Raw genomic sequence first — 18,661 nt, 5'->3', positions numbered from 1 at the left:
ACTAGGTGCAGGTGATGTTATTCAAGTCCTGGATCAAGCTGTGCCTGAGCCTGAACCTAGACTTTCCAGATGCATGAACCAACAAATTCTGTTTTTGTTTTTCTTTTCTTTTTTGTAAGTTTGAGTCAGGATTACTATTGCTTACAATCAAAGGCTTCTAATGATATGGTCATTAATAGAGGATCCATTTTTAAAAGCTTGCTTGGCATGGAAGAGAGTAAAGGGAGCACAGGAACTCAATGCTGGTAATGTTGGAGGCTCTGAGTAGGTTGGATAAGGGACATCCTCAAGATGTCAATGTTTGAATCCCTGGAACCTGTGAATGTTACCTTATATGGCAAAAGGGACTTCGCAGATGTGATTAAGTTGAGGATCTAGAGGAGGGGTGATTATTCTGGAATATATGAGTCAGTCCAATGATCTAACCACAGGTGCCCTTATATGAGGGAGGCAGAGGGCCATGCTCCTCCAGAGAGGGGAGAAGGGGATGCTGTGCAGTAGGCTTTGAAGGTGGAGGAAAGGCCAGAGACTAGGAATGCAAAGAATGAAAGGAACAAAGCTCTGGAAGTCAGCAAAGGCAGGGGATTTTCCCTGCAGCTTCCAGAGGGAGCAGAGAGAGAATGACCCTGTCCATACCTTGGTTCTGGCCCAGTGAAACTGATTTCAGACTTCCAGCCTCCAGAACAGGAAGAGAAGAGATCTGTGTTGTTCCAATGCCCCCAGTTTGTGGTGATCTGTTGCAGCAGCCACAGGAAGTTGCTAGGGGGAGGGCCCCATTCCCACTGGGCTCACTCTTGGGGCTGTAAGTCTGTCATCCTGGCTCAGACACAGTACGGAGAGAGTCAGGGAAGAAAGGAGGCTGAGGGGGCAGAAAATGGACTGTGGCCCCGATTCTGTTTCCCCTTCGTGACCCTTTTGCCCCCTCCTCAGGGCTGTCTTCCCTCTGGCCCCAAGGCTAAATGTTTACTTTTGGCTCCAATCCAAACTTTTCTCTGGGAGGTGAAAAAGAAAAACGCAAATACTCGAGCTCACAGCGTTCTGAGAGGTACAGAGCTGGTGAGGAAGAGAGGGATGTTTATAGAAGGGACAAAAGCTTAAATCAGTGAGAGGCACCTGCGGCCCTTGGACCCTGTGAGGCTTCCCCACATCCTGAAATGGCCTCTGATTGTGGGAGAAAATATCTCAAAGCTGCCTCTGGGATGCTCAAATATGGCCTGGTATCAACATCAGAGAGGTACTCATCTCCTCAATTTCTTCAATAACAAAGTGGCCATTAGCATCCTCACCACATTCTTCTGTGGAAGGCACCATTATTATCCTCCATTTCACACAAGAGCTGAGGTTCAGGAAGGCTCAGCCACCTAGCAGGCTCACATGGGGCAGGTGGCTGAGCCAAAGTCTGACTCGGACACCAGCACCCTGAACTACCTGGTGACAGCTGTGGTTTAAGAGTACTTAGTGCCTGCCCTTGTGGGGTTCAATAAAACAATGCTTATTCTGAAAGAAAAAAATAATCACATTTTCCCTAAACATTTTTATTTTCTTATTGGGCCCTTGGGCAGAGCAAGGAACTGCCTCTAAGCCAAGGTCTGGCCTTATCTGGCTGCAGAGAGGAGTGATAGGTAGGGAGGGGAGGCCTGCCTGGCCCTGGCCCCCTTGAGCCACACACAGGCCACGGTGAAGTTTGGCTAAAGCCTGGCTTTGGCCTTGATGAATGCAGCCTGGTATAAGGAAAGGATTTTCTACCATTTGTTGGAAGTAAAAGGAATCTGGGTCCATCTGTGGTTGTCTAAGGACCCCAGAGCTCCTATAGGAGGACCTGTAGGAGGCCCTATAGGATTCTGGGGCTGTTTCACTTAGCAGCATTTGGTACAAAGGAAGGCACCCTTAGAGAACCTAAAAACAGCCACCAATTTGGGAGTGCTTGGCATGTCTCAGGGACATATGCATGTTATAGATACACTTCATTTAATCCTCACAGCAACTCTTTTAGACTACCATTTTACAGGTGAGTCAACCGCGGCACAAGGTCACACGGCTAGGAGCACAGCGCTTGGATTCTAACAAGCTACGTCTGACTCTGCAGCCCAGGACCCCAACTACCACTAACATACCACATCTTAGAAAAGTTCCACTTTTGGACCAGGAACAGTAGCTCACACTTGTAATCCCAGCACTTCGGGAGACTAAGGTAGGAGGATCACGTGAGCCTAGGAATTTGAGACTAGCCTGGGAAACATAGCAAGACCCTGTCTCTGCAAAACACAAACAAACAAACAAACAAAAAACCAGAAATTAGTCAGGTATAATGGTGCACGCCTGTAGTTCTAGCTACAGTAGTCCTTGGCTTGAGCCCAGGAGTTTAAGGCTGTGGTGAACCAAGATTGTGCTACTGCACTCCAGCCTGGGTGACAGAGTGAGACTTTGTTTAAAAAAAACAAATCCACTTTTGAAGCAACAGAAATTGAGGAATGATGAAGACACAGATGGAAGCATCCAGAAAATGAGGCTCTTCCCCCAGCCTCCTTCCAGGGCTTCCACCCTCCTCTTCCAGTCTCCATATTGGCTGGCTAGCGCTCATCATAGAAAAATCAATGTGAGAATAACATGTTCCTTTGCTGCAGGACTTGGCTCCCCTTAGGCCTTTGTATTCCATTTATTTATAATCTGATTCGGAAACGAAAAGCCAAAGCTGTCCGTGGAGACCACTTGGCCCACATGTTCTAGGTTCTAGGGCGGTCTCAGCTCCCCCGCTCTGAGACTGGGTAGAGATGCCAGCCAAGCCAGAGGCTGCTCGGCTCCCTGAGGGTTGGCTCTCTACTCTGGCCTCTTAAAGGTAAAAGCTGGTTCAAGTGCACTGTTTCCTTGCGCTTCTCTTTCACACAGGTGCCATGAAGCATTGTGTTCTTATCAAGCCGATCAGTTAGACCGAAGAGATGGACCTAATAAAAGGGTGGCTCCTGCAGCGATGGCTCTGTGGGCATGAATGCCCAGCCCTGGCACTTCATGCCAGCTTTCTCATTACATGCAGATGTGGGAGGGGGAGAGAATGCCATCCACCATGGTTGACCCAGGTTCCTGTCATGGGCACAAACTCATAGGCTTCAAAGGCAAGGGCTGCCTTTTCCTCTTACCGAGGACTTATTTAGCATGCGTGTCCATTTTACTCCTTTCTTTGTTCTTAGATGTGACATGAGGGCCAACTTGGGGGAAAAATGTGTGCTCAAACAAGAGGGATGCTTTAAATAGATGAGTGAGAATTGCCTACAAAGTCACATGCACACACATGCATGCACACGCACCACAGATGTATTGTGTTGTGAAGGAACATGAGAGTGTCTAGGCAACCTCAGACCTGCCTGATAAAAGAAAAAGAAAACCCTCTCTGACACTTCTGTTTCTTTTGCTGACTGTAAGGCTTGGAAGAATCCTAACTGGATAAGAAAGGTTAGTGTTGGTGTATATCTGATAAAAGTGACCTTTAGTCAGAGTGGTTTATGTTTTTCAGGCGTCCTACACAGAGACAGTCTGTCTGGAAACCAGGTGGCTTTTTTTTTTTTTTTTTTTTTTGTCTATTCTAGGTGACATTTTTGCCTGGAACCTTTCTATTTGGCGGGTGCCAGGAAGCTGAGAGAGGAATCTCAAGCCAGGTATGAAATGATCTCCTTCTCTCTACAAATACCAAGGTGGGAGCAACTGATTCACCAAGAAACACCCTTTGAGGAGGTACTCTGTGCTGGGGACTGTGCTGGGCTCTGGGGCTCCAGAGGTGACAGGGCAGGTGTGCTTGCTGGCCTCACAGGGATTAAGAGATGCTGGGAAGATGGACACTGAGCCATAAGTAGAGGCGTGATGTGAGTCACCAAGGAGATGGGGGTACCAATGTCCATGACAGGGGCTCTGGCCTAAGGATGGGTCTTGGAGAAGGTTTTCCTGCAGAAGGATGATGAAGCTGAAGTCTGAAGAAGGGGCAGGGACAGGTAGGTGGGGCTGGGAAGCAGCTTCCAGCAAAGAAGGGGGCAGTTGGACAGGAACAGCACTGGGCAGGACAGAGGCCGGTGTGTTGGGTAAACAGAAAGGTCGGTGCCGGAAGGAGAGAGCAAAACTGGAGTGGAACGCAGGGACCAGCACATGCTGAGCCTTGTAAAACAGAGTACTCTGTACTTGATTCCAAGAAGCACGGGTAGTTATGAAAGGCTTAACGCCATGGCAGTGTCATGGCTACTGAGGGGAGTAGGAGCTCTGGTGCATGCATGGAAGCAGAAAGCCCAGGTAGGGCTGTGACCATGGTCCCAGCAACAGGCAATGGTGGCTTGAGCCAGGGTAACAGCAGTGGAAATGGGAATGAGGTTTTCAGAAGGCAGAATAGGTAGAAGTTGGTGGTGGATTTGATGGGGTGGGTAGGGTTAGAGAGAGGAAGAAATCCTAATGCCTCCCAGGAGAGCAGTGATGTCGTTTACTGGGACAGGGTGCCCTGGAGGAGAGTCGGGGGGTGAGCAGGGAGGGAACAGAGCTTATGTGGCACACATTAGGCATAGATCACCTGGGAGGCATCCAAGGGATGTCCAAGAGGAGATGTCAAGAAGGCAACAGACTTGAAACTCAGCAGAGGGGGCTCGGTGAAGATAGGCACTGGGAAGCCTCGGCAAAAGAAGCTGACTGGAGCTATGGGGGCACATCAATTTCTAGGAAGAGGAGAAAGCCTAGGATGAAGCCCTCCATTCTTCTACTCCAGTGGATTTGTTGCTGGCAGAGAACTGAGAAGGTTGAGGGGACAAGAGGAAAAGCAGGAGAATACGGTGTTCCGCAAGCTGAGAAAGGAATGCATTTCAGGAAAGTGGGGTTGGTCACTGTGCTGAATGCTGCTAAGTGTTATCTTTCTGAAAAAACCTCTGTCACCTTCTTGATTACAAATCTCATCATTACCTCCAAGAAAGAGCATTAATTCCTTCTGGAATACCAGGCCTCTCACACAGTTCTGCCAATATGCCTCTCCAGACTCATATCCCATAACTTCTCCCACCCAGTGAGGTCTGCCCACCAGCCGCGCTGACATACCCTCTGCCAACACCATGGTAGGAACGTGTCATTTGCTCTCCAGCATCGATTCTCCCTCTGTCAGTTTTTGTTTGGTGATCTACCCCATTCCCACCCCCTCCAGTCCATCTGGTTCTGAGATCATGATCCACAGCCTTTGGTGTGGGGCATGTGGCCAGGTCAACCACGATGAGTGCATCACCCTCCCCTGAGAGTGACTGATGAGGAGTGGGGACAGAAATGTGACTCAGTTGGTCTGATCAGAGTGAATCTCCTGGAAGTTGTGGGAGAAAGACCTCATATTGTTTTCCAGTGGATTAGAGTATAAAAGGACACGGCCCCAGCAGTGCTGGCAGCCATTGGGTGATTAGGAGAGAAGAGCTAATCTGGGAATGAGGTTAACACATGAAACTGAGCAGAGCTGAGAGGCAGAGAACCTGGCTCCAATGATGACATTGTATGATCCTCGCTTTAAGCCAGGCCAGAAGCCAAAGTGAATCTGGAATTTTGAGTTGTGAAAACCAATGAATTTCCTTTCCTTTAATTTTTGCTTAGGGTCAGGTTTTCAATGACTTGCAACAGAGTGAACACATGAATTCTAACTAATAGATAACATGCTTTTCCTGTTACTCAGAACGTCTTCCTGCCTCTCCATCTGGAACATTTAACTGTGGCTCCTCAGCGTAGCCTTTTCTGACTTCTCTGGGCACAGGCCTCCCACCCACAGAGCCCAGCATGGCCACAAGTCCACTTTGGTACATGTCTGCTTTCCCCACTGGCCTGAGGACAAGGGTCACGTCTTGTTCATTTTTATATTGCCGATTCCTCAATATGTGGCTCACAGTAATCACTTATCAAATGTTTTCTGACTGACTCTCTGATTGAATAAATGAAAGAACGAACAAGTTATAAGCAGAGGCTCAATATCAAGACAAAGGAAGATACTCAAGAAAGAGAAAAATGGTTAAAGAAATGCTTAAACCAATGAAAAATTAAGTGTATCATCTTCAGCAGTGGCCAAGTACATTTTCAAAATTTCATCCCTTTAATTATGAAAGTAGCCTCTCAAAAATAAAAAAATAAATGAAGCATGTCCTTGCTCCCAGATGGAATAAACTCATTTAGTTATGTTACACCAGAATCACTTCACAAAATCTGGTATTTGAAGTGCATTAGGTTGGGTTGGCTGATTTTCCCATAATTATATTAAATGTTCACCATCTACAGAATTTCATTCCAAACCCAAACAGTCCCTGGCACTTAATGAGCAGACTGCAATGCTCAGGCCCAGGACTGGGTGCCGGTTTCAATGCTTCGCTAGGTCATCGTTAGATGTCTACGGAAGACATTCAGCACGAGCCATCGTTACTGTGGTAACAAGTGCAGGAGAGAAAAGGGTGACTGTCATACATAAGATGAGGATTATGGACAGGAAGCACTGCAAACCCCTAAGGAAACAACACTGGGTTTCCTCAGTTTAGAATGGCCGTTCGATATTCACATGCTAAAAACTGAGTGTCACAGCATCCAAGAAGGAAATATATAAAGCCCATTAGTTCTGGTTGCCAACCAAGAAGAAAATGCAGCAATTGCAGCCTCTCACTATTTTATAATTATGTGTATGTCTATACATATACATAAATGAATTAGAACAGAAACCCATTGAAATATGTAAAACAGGCAACATGGAGCTCAGTGTTGCACATACTCAATGTAGGGTCCTACTCAGTCTGTGCTTTGAGTTTGAAATGCTTTTCAAGAAAATTCAACAGCAACAAAACCAAAAATAAACAAGTGTGACCACATCAAACTAAGAAGCTTCTGCACAGCAAAGGAAAGAACAGAATGAAAATTCAACCTATGGAAAGGGAGAAAATATTTGCAAACCAGATATCTGATAGGGGGTTAATCTCCAAAATATATAAGAACTCCTACAACTCAATAGCAAAAAACCACTAATAACCTAATTTTAAAATGGGCTAAGGACTTAAACAGACATTTCTCCAGAGAAGATCTACAAATGGCAACAGGTATAGAAAAAATGCTCAATATCATTAAATATTGGGGAAATGCAAATAAAAATCCCAGTGAGCTATCACCTCACACCTGTTAGGATGGCTGTTACTAAAGAAACGACAGACAAGCATTGGTGAGGATGCGGAGAAACTGAAACCCTGGCACACTGTTACTGGGAATGCAAAATGGTGCAGCCACTATGAAAAACAGCATGGAAGTTCCTTAAAAAATTAAAAATAAAACTACCATGTGATTCTGCAATCCCACTTCTGGGTATTTATCCAAGAATTGAAATCAGAATCTCAAAGTGACATTAGCACTCTCATGTTCATTGCAGCAATATTCACAATAGCCAAGATGTAGAAACAAGCTAAATGTCCATCAACAGGTGGATGGATAAAGAAAATTTGTTATATACATACAAGGGGCTAGAATTTTCTTCAACCTCAAAAATGACACGGATGAACCTTGAGGACATTGTGCTCAATGAAATAAGCCAGTCATAGAAAGATACTGCATGATATGGTTTGGCTGTTTGTCTTCACCCAAATCCCATCTCGAAATGTAATCCACATGCTGAGGGAGGGACCTGATGAGAGGCAACTGGATCACGCATGTGGTTTCCCCCATGCTGTTCTTGTGATAGTGAGTGAGTTCTCGTGAGATCTGAGGGTTTAAAAGTGTTTGGCAGGGCTGGGTGCAGTGGCCCACACCTATAATTCCAGCACCTTGGGAGGCTGAGATGGGTGTATTACCTGTGGTCAAGAGTTGAAGACCAGCCTGGCCAACATGGTGAAACCCCATTTCTACTAAAAATACCAAAAACCAAAAAAAAAAAAGCAAAAAAAAAAAGCCAGGCACCTGTAATCCTAGCTACTCAGGAGGCTGAGGCAAGAGAATCGCTTGAACCTGGGAGGCAGAGGTTGCAGTGAGCCTAGATAGCGCCATTGCACTCCAGCCTGGGTGACAAGAGCAAAACTCTGTCTCAAAAAAAAAAAAAGTGTTTGGCGGTTCCCCTCTCACTTGCTGTCTCTCCTGCCATCATGAAAGATACGCCTTGCTTCCCCTTCACCTTCTGCCATGACTGTAAATTTCCTGAGGCCTCCCCAGCTATGTAGAACTGTGAGTCAATTAAAACTTTTTTCTTCATAAATTACTCATTCTCAGGCAGATCTTTATAACAGGATGAAAACAGACTAATATACTGCATGATCCCACTTATATGAAGTAGCTAAAATAGTTAATAAAATCAAATAATAGAATGGTGGTTGCAGGGGCTGGGGAGAAAGGAGAATGGGCAACAGGCATACAGTTTCAGTGCAGCAAGATAAGTTCTAGAAATCTGGTTTACTTATAGTCAATAAGACTGTATTGTACACTTAAAAATTTGTTAAGTTGTATATATATTATCACAATAAAATAATAATTTAAAAAATTCTACAAAGACTTTATTTTTTAGTGATGAATTTCTAATGATCTTATCACTAGATTCAAAATTAAAGTGGGCTTATGGATATTGCTTTGTTAATTCGGTGGTGATTGGGACTTTCAAAGATGTTTTATCTATGTTTCCTGTTAGCAAATCTAGGATGGATTGTGACTTTAAGCTCCTTGTTAATTCTGTCAGTAATTAGTGGTCAAAACGGAAAATATTCATGAGTGGCCAGTACATGGAAAATAGAAAACCCTGTGAAAAGCCTGAAAGAGAAAACAAATGAAAAGCAGAATTCTGTGAGAGTTCTGCGCTAGGGGTACCTTATCTGATTATCCTCATCATTCACCAAGAAGAACCAGCGAAACTTCACAACCAAGGGGCTGCAGTTGGTGATGGTAACGTAGCGAATGAGCTCAGTATCGTTCAGGATGCAGCCAAAATCCAGCTCCATCGTCTCAAAGCTGAGGTTGGGGTAAAGCACTTCTCCGCGCAGGTCCAGGCTGTCTATCTGAGGGTGTTCCACATACTTAATTGCTAGAATTTCTTCTGCCACCCAGTTGTTCAGATCGTTTCTGTAGGAGGGGTCAAACTTGATCAGCAGGTTTTTTTCTTCATCAATTTCCAGTTTAATAGGCTACAAACAAGATAATGGGGAAATTACTAACTTTTGTACTATGCATTTCCACCCTGGTACATGAAACAGGACAGCCAGGTATTTACACATACACATTACATGTATTTATGCACACACACAGATACACACGTATTTATGCACACACATAAACACATATTAGTATGAAAACCATACATATACACATTCATATGTAAACAGCTACTGCATCTAAGTATAGATACTTACGTATATGGATATACATTTTATTAGTTGAAAATGAAAGCAACGAAAATCTGGAATTATTTAAAGGAAGAGATTTTGATGAGTGTTATGTGGGGTTATAAGAATTGAGGAGTTGTAAAGGAAAAGTCTACAATGAATAACTATTATAAAATATTCTTAACTAAAAATAAATCTGTTGTGAAATGCCCTTAGGCAAGTGGGAAAAATTCTTTGCTTAAGAAATTTTTAAAAGGGTTTTCTAAAGCACTGGGGGTGGGGGTGGGGAGCTCTGTAGAGAGTGACCCAGAAAGGGGCAGATTAGGTAATTTAATTTCTTTTCCAATGTCAGCAATCCTAACTTTTAAGCACAGTGTCATCCACTTTCTGCTGTTTTCTATTCAACTTAAAATGACAGTCCAGAGCTGTACAGCATTTGTTCAGTACATTTTATTTGTTCTTTTCTGTCTTTGATTCCAATTCCTATGTGTTCCTTGATGCCAGTGTCTGCAGTAACACCTTCCCGTAGAAAGGCTGGCTATGAGTTGGCTTTTTTAGGCATTGCTCAAGTCCCACATTTAATGGGCATGAAAGCCACCTCGTGGTTTTGCAGCAAGTGCCCTGAGGCAGTCGGGAAGAATGAACTCAGGAATGAATCTGTTTTCCGTGCGCCTCATCTTTCCGCTGGGCTTAAAGGATTTTGGTATTTAACTGTACATTTAATGACATGATTAGATGGTTTTGGATGATAAAGCCACGTACCTCATTCAACAATCAGAGAGAGAGTAATGACTCTTCAGCATTGGCCTAATCCCAGCTGAAAGCCAGGCCAGCCACCTGGCCTTTGATCTTACCACTGGCACAAGGGGCTGGGCATAAGTTAGGACCCACCCTTGTAATCATGGCATCTGCAGCACTCGGTATCACCACGCTTCATGTTTACATGTTTTGAAGATTGACTTAATTTTTTTTTCAGGGAAATGATATTATTTCTTTGTAGAAATGATACAAAAATTTACATTATATATAAAAGCACAAAGAAAAAATGAGAAATTAATCCCAAATTTCACAATACATTATTTCTCAGAGTTATCATTTGGTAGATGTTAGTTCGGACGTGAGAGAGGAATAATAGGATTTTACAAAAATGGAATTAGACTACATTATTTTTTAAAAAACATCATGTTTGAATTTTTTCTCAAAAAAAAAACTTGAAGAAATGTTTCATATACAAGGGATATTAATTCCTAAGATTAAAGGCTCTGGAGACAGAGTAGTTAGGTCCAAATCCTGGTTCTGCCACTTACTAGCTGTAAGACCTTGGGCAAAATACCAGGCCTAGTTTCTCCATCTGTAAAACAAGGGTAACAATAGTACCTGCCTCTTCTTAGGAGGATATAATTAGTTAATGTATATGCGAGGTGTTTCAGGGCAGTGCCTGCACATAGTGCAAGGTATTTAAATGGTAGCTATTACTATTATCCCCTTACAATAACGGAAAGAGATGGCTAAACGTTAAGCAGTTTCAACCTTAGACAACCTCTTATTGATACCTGGCTGTAAAAGGGAATGAAATCGGCCGGGCATGGTGGCTCACACCTCTAATCCCAGCACTTTGGGAGGCCAAGGTGGGTGGATCATGAGGTCAGGAGTTCAAAACCAGCCTGGCCAAGATGGTGAAACCCCATCTCTACTAAAAATACAAAGATTAGCCGGACGTGGTGGCAGGCACCTGTAACCCTACTTACTCAGGAGGCTGAGGCAGAGAATTGCTTGAACCCGGGAGGTGGAGGTTGCAGTGAGCTGAGATTGCGCCACTGCACTCCAGCCTGGGTGAGAGAGCGAGACTCTGTCTCAAAAAGTAAAAGGAATGAAATCAGTACACCCATGCTTCCCTCACCTCCCAGTTTTTATTGGCTATAGTGAATTTTAAAAGCTGAGGTTTAAAACATTCTGCTCTGAAATTCTGTCAAAGTTGTGTAGTCTCAGTTCCACAGTTAACTGGATTGAGTCCTCCTATCTGTCTTTTCCTCAGTTTTTTCATTCCTGAGTACCTTATTTTGATTCTTTTAGATGACCGCATGTCATTGGCAAATTAGTTTTCCAACAGGGGTGCATGAGTGTGGAATTCAAAGATGCAAGGGAATGCTGAATACAGCACTCATGCACCCCTGTTGGAAAAACTAATTTGCCGAAGACATGCGATCATCTAGAAGAATCAAATAAAATGCTCAGGAATGAAAACATTTCCTTGCATCTTGAGCATCCCTGTCTGTTATCTTTACACTCAAAGTGTCTGTTACCTTTACACTCAAATAGTATCAAAGGATATTTTAGCTAGTTATAAACTTCTTGAGTCAACTTTCCTTCCCTCAAAACTCTGCAGTCATTGTTCTGTTGCCATGTGGCATTAAAGTGTAAGGCTGAGGTTAGTCCAAAATCTTCCCTTGATTGGTCTCTTATGCTTAGATGCCATAGAATTCCTTGGTTGTCAATAAGTCCTGTAACTTCACTAAAATATGTCTCACTCTTGAATATTCCATATCATTTTGTCCTAGGACAAGGTGAGACCTTGTTTCTAAAAATATTTATATCATTTTGTCCCTGGACAAGGTGAAGCCTTATTTCTAAAAATCTTTAAAAAATATTTCATTGATATTTTGGATAGACAGAACAATGAAAAGCAAGTTGATTTTGTGCCCATCTCTCCATCTCTTACCTAAGCCAATAGTTTCCCTCCCCTGAGGAAACCAAGGTTAAAAGTATCTTGTTTACCCTTGCAGAGATATTCTATGAACATAATATCATATTTATATATTCTTTTATTTTTTTGCACATGATAGCATATCATGTACACTGTTCTATAGTTCAGTTTTCTCACTGGAAGATCACTCAATATCAGTGCATATGAAGCTGCTTCGTTCTTTTTAATAGCAGCATTTCATTCCATCATATTATTCTGCCACCATTTATTTAACCAATGTGCTACTGATGGATATTAGTTCCCAATCTTTTGCTGTTATAATCAACATTGCAGTTTTATCCTTGTATATAAGTCATATTGTGTATTGTGTTTATGTCCGCAGAATAAATTCCCAGGAATGGAATTTCCAGGTCAAATGGTATGAGCATTTAAATTCTTGATAGCTACCACCATATTGCCTTCCAATGTATGACATACACTGTCCGGCATGGCAAGAGATTATTTCCACACGTCCTTCCAAAACACAGGACTAGCCAATTTTTGCTCTTTGCCAGTCTGATAGGTTAAAAAACGTATTTCATGGTCATTTTAGTTTGTATTTTCATTCATATGAATAAAGTTGTGCATATTTTCACGTTTAAAAGCTATTTTATTTTCCCTTTTGTCAACCCCTGCTCTTTTCTTTTGCCTGTTTTTCTGTTTGGTTGTTAGTATTTTTCTTGTTGGTTTGAAGAAGCTCTTTATTTTTTAAATTATGTGTGTGGTTTTATTAAAATTATACGTGCAAATGATATAAAGTAAAACTGTACTGTAAGAGTTATTATAAAAAACAGTAGTTCCTGACCCACTGTGTCATTCCACCAACTCAGAGGCCACCGTTTCTCAATTCTCGTAGTAGGGTTTGTCTTGGAAATAATTTCCTTAGGCAGAGAGGTGGCCATCAAGCTGTGGACACACCCAGATATCCGAATGTGGAGTGAGGAGGGCTTACTCTGGGGTGTCAATACTGGCAACATTAGAAGCGCTAGATTTCCCCAGACATTTTAACCAATTTCTTTGGAGAAGAGCACTATTTTTTTTTTTTTTCTTAAGATAAAAGCCAGCTGTCCATGCTTCCTGAATGGGGCCTGGTGCACATAGAATCCCTATAACTGTTGCCCTCTTCTCATAATTGTTGCCTGTGATCCCGGAGCTACTCCAGACCACTGGGCAAAACAACTCCTTCATCATTCATGACTTCATTTGAATATTTTCTGGGACGCAGATTTTTTGTGTCTTCTGTTCAACCCACTCCCAACCTCATTCTATCTTCCAGACGTTGGCTTCAATCTCTCATTATTTGGTGATGCCCATCCTCCTCCCCCTTTATATTATTGCTCTGGCTTCCTTCTCTTTTGAAAATTTCTACGTTTATCCTATTAAGATCTCAGAAGGGGCTGGGCACAGTGGCTCATGCCGGTAATCCCTGCACTTTGGGAGGCCGAGGTGGGAGGATTACTTGAGCCCAGGAGTTCAACAAGACCAGCCTGGGCAACATAACAAGACTTCCTCTCTACAAATTAAAAAAGTAGCTGGGCACAGTGGTGGGCACCTGTGGTCTCAGCTACTCAGGAGGCTGAGGTGGGAGGATCGCTTGAGCTAGGAAGTTGAAGCTGCAGCAAGCTGACATTGTGCCACTGTACTCCAGCCTAGGCAACAGAGTGAGACCCCATTTCAAAAAAAAAAAAAGATCTCAGGAGGGATACGAGTGGGTCTTGTCCACCACCCAGACTGAGAAAGGTGCGCATGTCTGAATCTTCCTTTTCCCACCCATTTGTTCTCCTGTGCTCTGTGAGTTCACTCTGCATCTCCTCTTTCAATACCTGCATCTCCTCCTTGGGCTCTTTCTAAGGACAGGCCATGTTATCTGTAATTTGTGTGAGACTGTAGAGAACACATATTTGTGCTTCTGATCTTCTTCCTTGGGTGCATCTCCTTGCAGTTTGTTTTCATCTGCCCCTTGCTTATAATCATTTCCTCTTTTTCTTTCTCCATTCAAAGATCTTAGCTGGTTTTGTCCCAGCTCCTGCTTGAATGAGACCTATTCATTCAAAACATCTGTGGTGGAGGGGCGGGGCACAGCCCACAGCCTCCAGTTGGGTACTGTTGGGACACCCTGTCACCAAGTACGCTGTCCCTGCTCTCCCCAAAGATCCATCTCCCTGAGTGTGGCTCACAGTGAATCTCCTTAAGTCTCAGGCTCCCTCTTCTGAGATCTCATGATTGCTGCCTGCCCCCGCCCCTTCATACCCCATCTTCATTAGCTGTTTCCCTAGAGAGGGAGGCTGAGCAAAATGGCATGTGGGGACTGGTTTCTCCTTCACTCCTCCTCTCCTACAGTGTCACTGGCCCATGGACCTGCCTTTCCCATTGGTGTCCTCACACCTGGCAAAGGATCACAGGGACAATCTTAAAGGGTTGTTTAGAGAACACTGAATCCCACTGCAGACTGGTGGCCGGGGTGAGCCCTCAGCCCCCTCCCTCAGCCCTACTCAGACTTCTCAGTATCCGGAGGTGGGCTCACTGGTCTGGGGACTGGACTTGGCTATTTTCTCATTTCCTTCAGCATGGAGGTTTGGTTGGACTTGAGGGAAGAGAATGAAAAGATCTTACTATCATCAGTAGGAAGTTCCTGCTTTCTGCGGATTCGCTTCATCGGAATGGGCAGGAGCGAAGGGTGATTATAATGAGCTGAAGCTCTCACCATGAATGGCAGTGTTTCTACAGATTGATACTGGAATGGATTTACCACTCATTCTAAATTTTCTGTAGTCTTCCCTGTTTGCTTCCCGGATCCTTTACATCTTTCTGAGCTGAAGTTGGGTGGCGTATCGTTACTCTTCTCTTCATCACACCCCGCCCCACCCCCCACAGCTTGCCAGAACAGCCCCCTATTAAGGTACCTCAGCAGTTGCCGGCAGCAGGGATTTATCAGTCTCACATATAAAGAACGGTCCAGATGTTGACAGCAACAAGTTCACGGGCAGGGTGGAAATGTTTTTTATGGCCAAGGGCTGGTAATCAGGTTTCAGGATACTGTTAGGTTTCTGCAAAAACAGAAAAAGATGAAACAAATCAACTTATGGTAAATACAGTAAGCTTTTAGCAACAAGTCTCAGGTTCATTGTTTAGAACAAATTTATTGATCTTTCTTTTTCTTTCTCTGTGTGTGTGTGTATATATATATGCATATATATGTAGATGTATACATACATTTTTCTCCCTTGTAGAACTTTAGATTAATCATGTGGAGGCCGGGCACAGTGGCTTACGCCTGTAATCCCAGTACTTTGGGAGGCCAAGGCCAATGGATTACTTGAGGTCAGGAGTTCGAGACCAGCCTGGCCAACGTGGTGAAACCCCGTCTCTACTAAAAATACAAAAATGAGCCAGTCATGGTGGCGGGCATCTGTAATCCCAGCTACTCAGAGACTGAGGCACAAGGATCACTTCAACCCAGGAGGTGGAGGTTGCACTGAGCAGAGATCACACCACTGCACTCCAGCCTGGGTAATACAGTGGGACTCAGTCTCAAGGAAAAAAAAAAAGATAAATCATGTGGAATGATGTACGGTGAACTACTGAAAAGTGGACCTACGTAACCCAGACAACACAGATTAGATTTTTTTACCCCCTTGGTGCCTAATTGAGAAAAGCTACAGAAGCCAGGCTTCTGGATAGAACTATTATTATAGGGGCTTCCACTGTGTCATAAGACAAAGTCTAAAACGTTAGTTATATCTTATGCATAAATATAGCTATCATTACAATGAATAAAACATGTTTCCCTTGTATAATATTTTTCCAGGCTTAAAACACCCGATTTGCAAATATCTTATTATATTGACAAATGCTCAGACCTATTTCCTGTAAACTTTTCCTGATAATACCAGGATAGTTGATTTAGAAGCATCTTTTTACTCTGTTAGATATGTTAGATTCAATTTTTCTTTTTTTTTTTTTTTGAGACAGAGTCTTGCTCTGTCGCCCAGGCTGGAGTGCAGTGGTGTGATCTCGGCTCACTGCAACCTCTGCCTCCTAAGTTCAAGCGATTCTCCTGCCTCAGCCTCCCGAGTAGCTGGGATTATAGGCACGTGCCACCACGCCCAGCTAATTTTTGTATTTTTTGTAGAGATGGTGTTTCACTATGTTGGCCAGGATGGTCTCGATCTCTTGACCTCATGATCCACCTGCCTCAGCCTCCCAAAGTGCTGGGATCACAGGTGTGAGCCACCACACCCAACCCAGATTTAATTTTTCAACTCAAGAAGGCATCGAAAATACATCTCGAGTTGAGAGTTTCTGGCCAGACTGGATTTTTCTCATTCTGATGTTGGGGCCCACATTATTTCTTGTATTCCCTAGAAAGGGGGTTCTTTAGTATCATCAGGGGGTGACCAGGAGCCTCAATCTCTGGCCTGCAAAAAGAACCTCCCTCCAATCATCCCCTGGGTCTTCCGACAACTCTAGCCTGTCTTTCCTAGGCCTTCTTGTTTTCATTTGCCTTTTCTCTTTGTGCCAATGTCAGTTAAACCCTTCTAATTTCCTACTTTGATATGACTCTGTCTTCCAGTTCTATGCCTAGTACAGTCTCTTCCTTCCACTGTGGTTCCTGGGTGAGCTCAGGTGACCAGTGTCCCTTGGTTCGAGCCTCATGCCTTGGTTGTACTCCATGAGTCTCCCTGTGCACTCCTAGGTGACTTTAGGGGTTAGGTCTGGCATTTACCATGAGATAACAGCCTTTGTTTCCCTCCCTGTAATATGGGGTAGCACGGAACTGGACTCACCTTGCCTCTGCGGGTTGTATACTACAGTTTAGGGAGGGATGAAGCAGTACTCTGGGCCCTACAAAGGCTGCATGGAGAACTGTCCACCCAGTGACCTTCCCTGAAGGCTGCTGTGTCACTGCAGATGGCTTTGAAGTGCAGACGTCACACTTGGTTGGTTTTGGCAAGAGGCCATTTAGAGGCTACTGATGAGAAGGAGTCAAGCACAGAGAGGCCATTCTATTTTAAAATGACCCCTTCTCTTTGAGTTGTTCGTCTCCCCAGATATCAGCAGACATAATGTGCTGCTGGAACTTCATGAAGAAAAGTGGCTGCTAGTTTCAATTGACCTCTTCGATCTCACAGAGATGTGGTTTCATCTCCGTGGCTTACGAATGGTACGATAGTTATAAAGTAGACCAAATCTGAGGAAACAGCTATAGAAAAATTCTTCCCATAGACAGGGTTGGTATAATTATATTCTAATGTACCAAATCAGATGCACTGCCTTGAGCTGAAAACAGAGAGACAGAACAGATAATTGGATGTTATACAATTAAATCTGAATACTGAGACCTAACAAGTCTCTTGCATATGCTGGGTAATGAAGTTGCATTTCTTCATCGCCCCTGATGTGGATTAAATGTAAGCAGGAAATGAAAATGAAAAATACAGTAAGTAGTAGGATAGATTTCAAACTTCTCATCTTTGTGGGGAAAGAGAGAAGGATGGAAAAAAGTAAGCAGGGAACTTTAGCTCAATTCACTTTTTAATTCAATAAGAAGTTACCGCCATATTCAAAATATGTGCATATTTTAATCTAGTAATAAATTCAAACAATAGACATTTAAATAAAAACATGCCCACCTCCGCCCCCGCAAAAGGCATAAGTATATAAAGAGAAGAAAAAGAGCACTCCCCACACATTTTTATGAGTGTTTATGGGCTTAGACAAATCTAATAAGAAACTAGGCTGCATATTTAACATATATTACAACATCTTGCCCAGAATAGCAATTCAATAAATATTCACTGAGTTTTCTCCCAGTAACAGCATTTAGGGAAAATATAATGCCACCAACTTCAGTGCAGCTGTTGCCAATAAACATCTTTCCTGATTACTTAAAAATGAAGAATTTAAAATGGAGCAATAAAGCTTAATAACTGTAGCAGGAATTCTTGTATTTTCCTTTTACATGTCTCATGGAGCTTGCTGGCTTCGTGTTTAGCTTGGATTTCAGTGACAGGAAGCTAAACTAACAACGTTCACCTTCCCTACTTATCTGTTAAGCCATTTTATTTTACTTTTCTTTACTTTACTTCACTATTTTATTTTATTTTATTTTATGTTCTGGGATATATGTGCAGAACGTGCAGGTTTACTATATGGGTATACATGTGCCATGGTGGTTTGCTGCATCTATCAACCCATCATCTAGGTTTTAAGCCCCACATACATTAGGTATTTGTCCCAATGCTCTCCCTCCCCTTGCCCCCGACCCCACGACAGGCCCCAGTGTGTGATGTTCCCCTCCCCGCGTCCACGCATTCTCACTGTTCAACTCTCACTTATGAGTGAGAACACGCAGTGTTTGGCTTTCTGTTCCAGTCTAAGTTTGCTGAGAATGACAAGCCACGGTCTCTGCTGTGTCTTTTCTGCCTCATATATTGTAGGTGACTGATGCACCTGCTCAAAAGTTACTTGTTGATTTGAATTGAACTTGTACCTCACACCTCTCCTACTGGATCACAGGCTCCTTTTTTCATCTCCTAGCAGAACATCTTTTCCATGGTGATAATCAATAGATACTAATTTGTTTTAATGAACAAAA

At 43.3% G+C, this 18,661-nt stretch overlaps 1 protein-coding gene across 2 annotated transcripts in view; it reads right to left on the bottom strand.

The window, feature by feature from the left end:
• Positions 1-18,661, bottom strand: part of HYDIN (HYDIN, axonemal central pair apparatus protein) — a 423,190-nt gene that overhangs the window by 198,485 nt on the left and 206,044 nt on the right. For both annotated transcript variants that reach the window (XM_011976766.1, XM_011976767.1), the window contains 2 exons: positions 14,967-15,110; positions 8,809-9,122 (listed from right to left, as the gene is read on the bottom strand). In XM_011976766.1, the coding sequence (XP_011832156.1) occupies positions 8,809-9,122; positions 14,967-15,110 (458 nt within the window). The remainder of the gene's footprint in view (positions 1-8,808; positions 9,123-14,966; positions 15,111-18,661) is intronic.

This window comes from Mandrillus leucophaeus, unplaced genomic scaffold (assembly GCF_000951045.1).
Source record: "Mandrillus leucophaeus isolate KB7577 unplaced genomic scaffold, Mleu.le_1.0 Scaffold17, whole genome shotgun sequence".
Lineage (NCBI taxonomy): Eukaryota > Metazoa > Chordata > Mammalia > Primates > Cercopithecidae > Mandrillus > Mandrillus leucophaeus.
The sequence above is the reverse complement of the archived record's forward strand: the minus strand, read 5'-3'. Positions and strand labels throughout refer to the sequence as shown.